The 7,541-nt window shown below is 39.0% G+C and overlaps 1 protein-coding gene across 1 annotated transcript in view; it reads right to left on the reverse strand.

Moving 5' to 3' along the window:
- snrka (SNF related kinase a) overlaps nucleotides 1–7,541 on the reverse strand; it is a 72,580-nt gene that overhangs the window by 35,171 nt on the left and 29,868 nt on the right. The window contains exon 3 of the mRNA XM_030157379.1: nucleotides 3,096–3,237. Within this exon, the coding sequence (XP_030013239.1) occupies nucleotides 3,096–3,237 (142 nt within the window). The remainder of the gene's footprint in view (nucleotides 1–3,095; nucleotides 3,238–7,541) is intronic.

Below are 7,541 nucleotides of genomic sequence, written 5' to 3' on the forward strand. Positions count from 1 at the left end.
ATTTGTTATTTATTGGTAAAGCAGAGCTGCAGTAAAATGTTTGATTTGTAATTTATTTATTCGTACTTTATGTTAATGTTGATGACTGGCAGTGAGTTCCTATGAATAAAACTGCACTTTCCGCATTCTTTTGTATTATGATGTTTGTATTTTTCTGAAAAATGCTTGGTTTTCACTGAACCCGTAGTCATATCGTATCGTATCGATATTGAGATATTTGGCATGAATATCAAGATATGAAATTTTGTCCATATCGTTCAGCCCTAATATGAAATAAGAACATTGATACACACAGGAAATAGGCAAATAGTGTTATATTAGATAATGGTGGACATGTGAATTATTTTTGTGGGGTGGGGGGTGACTAGTTCGTAAGACGGGGGGGAGGTTGTACAATAAATCTCATATTTTCCAAACAAAAGGGTTAAATATATGTTAAGTGTAGAGGAAAGTCTTCCCTGAAACTTGTTTTTCCTAGTATACATACTTCACATACATCAGATTGGATCTAAATACAGAGACTGACAAATGCATGTGTGTGGACATTAGAACTTTACTAAACCAACAAACCTAATACTAGGACTTCGGCATACTGCTGTATGCATATTTTTGTTTAAGCCTGTACAATGTAGATGTTGACATTTGTGGCCATTTGTTACGTCTATTCATCAGTCTAGGTTTGGAAATATTTAGGATTTAGACTCACACAAAGCTAAACCAACTGAACCTAATGATGACCTCAGTCTTTTACACTGTAATGTACATATACGAGTGTGTGACACTTAAAGGTTCTAAGTAGATGTTTACAGTTGCATGTGTCACCTGTGTGCTTTCTGATACTAAAAGATGATTAATACCTATAACCTTGTTGAATATAGTCCTTTTTAGTGACCTTTGGGGTTATAACCACTCCACATACAGTTTGTTGGTGATGAGGGTAAAATGACTGTAGACTAATACTTGTCTTGCAGTGTTCGAGTTGTTTTCGTGAACTTGAATCAGCCAAACATTAACTGGGATGTGATGAGTCAGTGTTTCCATCCGCAAAGCAAGGAAAACGGCATTTACACGGGTCCTTTTTGTTGCAAACTGCAGATCATTTTTATAAACACAATAATTGCCTTTAGTCGTCTGTTCTCGGAGGTTGATTCTGATCAGGTAATACAGTATTTTTGCCCATTTTCGACAAATATCCTCAAGCAGCGCCCTCCGACTGACTGAGCTCTAACACACAGTTTCATGTATTATGTTCTTGTCCAGCTCCTGCAGTAAGACGTGGTCTATCCATGCTAAGATGAAGCCTCTGGTGCAAGCTCACTGCAGTATAGTTACAGGTCAACGCCCCTGACTACAGACTACAGGCCATGGCAGCTTAATGGGATTGGCTCTTCTCCAGACTACATATATAGTTTATGTCTGTGAGCCAGACACAGACAGATGCACCGAGTTACACAAGCAGAAACAGAAGAAGAAAGAGACCAGTCCTTGAACGTAGCTGAGTTTACAGGGACCCCCATACTCTACTAATCATCGGAATAATGGCCCACTCAGGATAAAAATGACTCATGTAACCAGCTCCACCAGAAGAGAAGATTCCCTCTGATTGAGTCCAACTGGAAGGAATTTTCCATCAGGTAGCGATGGATGGTATTTGTCTAATCAACAGGAAAATATTAGAAACAACCATGTACACACTTCAACTTAATTGGTTATTTTAAATCTAAATTTATATAAATGCTTTTTATATTTTATCTTTCACAAGTGTATATTTTCTATTTTCTGTCGTTCCTGCACTTTTTGTATTTGCTGCTATCTTATCTTATCTGACTGGAATATATTCATTTATTCTTGGTATGCATATAGAGTTGTGCTCGTAAGTTTACAAACCCTAGCAGAATTTGTGATTCTTTGGCCATTTTTCCGATTTTATGAATGATAATACAAAAACTTTTCTTTCACCCGTGGCTAGTGATTGAGTGAAGCCATTTATTATCAAACAAATGTGTTCGCTCTTTTTATGTCATACTGACAACAGAAACTGTTCCAAATGACCCTGATCTAAAGTTGACATACTCTAGTTCTTAATCCTCTGTATTGATCTCTTTAACATCAATGACAGCTTGAAGTCTTTTGTCCTAGTTGTGGATGAGGCACTTTATTTTCTCAGATTGTAAAGATGCCCATTCTTCTTGGCAAAACACCTTCAGTTCCTTTAAGATTTTGGGTTTTCTTGCATGAACTGTACGTTTGAGACCTCCCCAAACTGGCTGCTTCACCTTCCCTTTTTTCTGCTGTAGCCAATGACAGGTGGACTTGGCCTTGTGTTTTGGGTCATTGTTATGTTGGAACATCCAAGACCGTCCCATGTGCATTCTGTCAAGCTATGTAAACTTATGAGCGCAAATATAGGGGTATCTTGTGGTTGAAAACCTTGCAAAAGAGTCACAAATCTGTTCTTTTCAAACATTTGTTATATTTGAAGCAGATTTGTCTGTTTACTACAGGTCAATATCTACAGGTGTCAAAACCGCTGTGTTTTAGTCAAACTAGCAGCATTGTACCTGTGGTGCCATTGTATGATAGCACGGGAGGCTAAAATCCCCCAGCATACCTCACAACATTTGGATACGGACATAAAATTGTGCCTAGTAGATAGTCAGGTAATGTTTCTATTCATTTGGCAAGTTTGGTGGCGATCGGGCATGTGAAGGCTGAGGAAAATCTGTACAAACGCCCTCCTGTGCTGCAACATCGATCGGACGGTGGACAGACACAGAACGTGCATTTTATAGTAGGATTAAAGTGCTCTGAGGCATGTAAGCACACATTACATTGAGTCACTTCATTCATGTTGGAATCTCTAATCAGACTGATTCAACTGTTTGAGGAAATACTGTCCATTTAGAGCAGCTCTGAGAGTATATGTGAAGTCAAATATGTCTAGACCAGGTCTGCGTTGTCCTACATCCCTCCACAGAACTGTAACGGCACATTATGAGCATAGATTTATTTCCAGCCGGAACCAGCTGGAGGGAATAGGAGACAGAGCAGGTCAGTAGTGATTCTTGTGCGAATGGTGTGAATATTTTACTCACTCTTTGCAGGTACTGGAGACACGGGCTGGTACAGTGTATTTACAGTCCATGATCATGGTGAGGGTCTCGCTGTCGTTGGCCTCCTGGAAGGGGGGCTGTCCGCATACCAGCATGAACAGGATCACACCCAGACTCCAGATATCTGAACCACAGAAACAAAAACAAGCACATCAGTTTATTTGATGTATAATATTAAGTAAATGCACAGTACGGATAAAAAAAAAAAAAAAGAAAATGCAGCTGTTGATGACTTCTGTATGTGGGAAGTGATAAAGAAATGACACTGTTGACTGAACAGCGAATCATAATACATTTTAAAGATGCTGTAAAGACTGAAGTATAAGATGTTATTTCGCAATATCGGTTTTCCTGATGCCTGTTTGCTTCTCTCTTGCATCTGTTCCTCATGTCCTAAGACTGAGTGACTAAGATGGAAAGGATGCATAAGGGATGGGAACAAAAAAACAATTAAGGGAAGTGGGGTGTATTGAGGGAAACTGGTAAACACCACAACAGTGATGTGAATGCCCTACAGTAAATGTCAGTCCTTTCCTGTCCTGTCCATCCTCTTTCTCCTCTGGCAAAACATCAGTATTCACTTACGTAGTGGGATGTACAAACATGAGAGTATGTGTATGATTAACATTAATGTAATTTGCTCCGAGTGTCAGTGGACAGGCAGGAGTCTTCAGCCGTACAGACAAACACCACTTGTTGAGTTTACACAGTGGTAACACAACTACCAGCATAAGGGTGCGATACTGCCCCCAGCACGATAAAACAAAGACATCCTGTCACCACTTCTAGTACGCAGTGACACAGGCTCGACAAAGTTCATTAAACACACAAATACTATCCTTCTCCACAAACACAGACTCACATGTCCTTATACAGTGGTGGAAAAAATTATTAGGCCACCCTTGTTTTCTTCAATTTCTTGCTCATTTTAATGCCTGGTACAACTAAAGGCACATTTATTTGGACAAATATAATGATAACAACAAAAATAGCTCATAAGAGTTTAATTTAAGAGCTGATATCCAGACATTTTCCATGGTTTTCTTGATAAAAACCAAAATCACTTCAGTTCTTACATCAATATCTATGGCATTGTACTGACAAAAACAGCGCTTTTAGGCATTCCATGTTTTCTTTTCTGTCTGTTTTAGTCACATGATACACACAGGTGTTAGTACCTGATTGCATAACCATTGTTTTTGATAATTTTGGTGGTCTAATAATTTTTTCCGCAACTGTATACCTTGTTATCCAATGAAAGTATCTGTGAATTGATTTGAACAACATTTACACCTTCAATTCCCTACTTAAAAGAAAAGCAGAGCCAACTCAGGCTGATAAAAAAAAAAAAAAAAAAGAAAAAAAGACAGCGCCTGTTCTAGTCAAATATTGGCAGCTCTGAAGTAATTACCATGAACAGGATATTTAAGTAACTTCCTAATTAAGCTTGAAGGCCCTTAGACTTAATGGGTTGGCAGAATGGAGTTCTGATGGTGCACAAAAAGTGCAAGATACTGAAAACTCCAACTTTAAGCACAACTTTTTTCCTTTTTTTACTTCAGAAAAACATGATAAAGACTCTGGAGTCTATTATGAAATGTTCTGCGCCACAGGAACAGCCTTAGGATTAGTTATTTCTTACCAATCATCTTTAACATATGGGACTAGACCTATCTTTAGACCAGACATTTCCGGGGCTAGTTTCTGAAGGACTTCACCTCAGGCTAAGCAGTGCTGTGTATGATTAAAATAAGTGATCACACAGCGAAAAAAAAAAAAAAAAGAAAAGAGAACGAGGTAGATTTGAACTCGCAATTCTTTTAAAGGCACTCACGTGAAGGAGAAGCTGATTGAATGTAAATGTAATTTGTTTAGTATGGACTGGCTGATGGTTCACCTGTGCTGGTACCTGGCTCTGGTCCAGCCCTGAGGTGCCCTCTCATACTGGATGTCAAACACACCTGGGACAAGGTCTTTGCTAGCCTATATCCTGCATCCAGCACAGTGCAGTATGAAAGGAATGCTCCTGAGGCGTTTTATTCCAATACATGTCCTCACATTCACTCAAAAAAAAGCAAAAAGGAAAAGGTAATATCAACACCGGACATAGAATGCTAACGGCAGCAGCTGCAGTAAACACAGATTGCCCCCCCACCCCCCCACCCCTAGCTGAACACAGGTTATGTAGTGAGTTTAGAGGATAATTGTGGTTTTTTGTCTGACATCCAGATGGCATTTGTTCTGAGAGTAGGCAACAGTGAGAGGCATTAGTAACAGTGCTAAAGCTTAACAAATGGGGTGTTACAGGGACGACAGAAGCGGCTGATGATTTTGTCGGAATAAAAAATGCATCAGACAGTCACTGTGTTCCTAACCCCGTTTCCAATGCACCTGCGAAGCCGAGATTAGGTCCAAGTCTGAGTGATGGTTATTAGTGAATCAGACCATTTCGTTAATGGACTACAAAGCTGCCTGACAACGCTGAGAGATCCAACTCTACCCCGGCATATACATACTCTGGAGCACAGTGATTTTTAAGTATGCTGATGCTCCTGGTGCACTATGATCTGGAACACAAATACATCACAACAGCTGTGACATTTTAAAGCACATCAAAGCTGAAAAGGTTCTCCCCCTGCCTGCATTGATGTCTCACCTGCTGATATGGATGTAGAGAAAGATTAGCACAGCATGACATCGGTGTAACACCCTGCTGCGCACTGTACAAATTAGGTCTTTGCAATGTGTTGACAAAAACAAAATCAGGGTATGTCTCACCAATGGGGTGTGCCCTTGCATCTCCAAACACAACTGATTAATAAATCTTTAAATGTGGGCTGTGATGGAAAAAAAACTGAAGCATGCGAAGTGGGATCTGTACTGACAAATTGCACTTGGCACCATCAGCGCTGCCTTAGAGACAAACTACAGCAACATGTCTGTCCAAGTCCAACATGAAGGATAAAAGTTGGCTGCAGACATCAAAGTGTAGGCTATTCTGTAAAAAAGCAGCCAAGAGAACTGCTTAAGGAGGCAATATTTTCAAGCAAGGTGCTTATAAACTTAGAGTGAAATCAATGTAGACAGTAGCCCAGAGGAAGAGAGAAGCACTAAAGAGAGTCTTGGAAAAAATGTTGTTAGAAGAGTTTGCCAAGTTGTAGTTTGACATGTTTGCAACTAATCTGTGTATCAGTGTGTAAAGAAGAAAATATCTAGAGTCCTTCCTTTGTGTCTACTGACAAAGTGAAATGTTTTTATCATTATTTGACTAATAAAGATTTATTTTTCTTTTTTGTCAGACAGATGGAAAAAAAAGTTGATTTTTTTTTTTTACCTTGACATGTTTTGGCTACAACCTGTAGAGTGACCAGAAGAGTCACTTGATGTTACTGTGACCTGTCATTGTCAGCTGTTTCATCCAGGTTGTATCCAGCTGACAATGACACGTTACAGTGACATCAAGTGACCCTCCTGAGGAAGGCTACAGGATGTAGCTGAAACATGTCAATGTAAAAAAAAAAAATCTACTTTTTTCCATCTGTCTGACAAAAAAGAAAAAGAAATCTTTTTAAGTTCAGTAGACAGTATGAATCTAATTGGACTATTATTTGACTGAATTGGGCAGTGCAGTGGCATTTTGGTTAGCGCTTCTACCTCACAATGGGGGGGGGGGGGGGTGTTACATGTTCATGTGTCCTCCAGTGTCCCCCACCATCAAAAACAGGTAAACGTTAATTCTCTCTTCTCAGTGCCCTTCACCACGGTGCTGATGAAGGTCTGGAGTTGGCACTGGCAGCTCACTGTTCCTAATGTGTAAAGTCACTTGCACATATATAGCACATATATTACATTCCACTGTACATACTGTTTTTACATTTCTTTTTCTTACATGCTGTACATATTCTTATAGTGTGTTTTATATCATGTGCTCATATTGTGTTTATACAGTTTTCATTTAATATGTCTGAGTATTTAAGTTTGCACCTTCCTAGCCGAGAACTACTTGTCTAAATTTTATTATGTGTACACAAAATGACGACAAACATTCTTGAATCTTGATGTCAGGATTATGGGCATTACTTTGGAGCATCTTTTGGAGCTCATCTGTCAGATTTTCTCCCACTTCTGCAGTAAAGACACTACTGCGAATAATTTGTTTTCAGTCACCACAGGTTGAAATAGACAAGCCAAACGTCTTTAGTGCTGACAGACTGAACTATCACCTTAAGTTTACTTACATATATACTCACTAGCCTTATTAAAGCTACACACAACCCATGACCATAATTGCACTATTAAGCCAAATTTACAAAATACACAAATCTGAAAAAGAGCATTTCTACAAATAAAAAAAAAACAGAAATTCCACATTAAGTCTTCTGTTTCTCCAGTTTATTCCTGTATTTAATATGATAACAGGAAAAACTG

The sequence above is a fragment of the Sphaeramia orbicularis genome, chromosome 16 (assembly GCF_902148855.1).
Source record: "Sphaeramia orbicularis chromosome 16, fSphaOr1.1, whole genome shotgun sequence".
NCBI classification, from domain to species: domain Eukaryota; kingdom Metazoa; phylum Chordata; class Actinopteri; order Kurtiformes; family Apogonidae; genus Sphaeramia; species Sphaeramia orbicularis.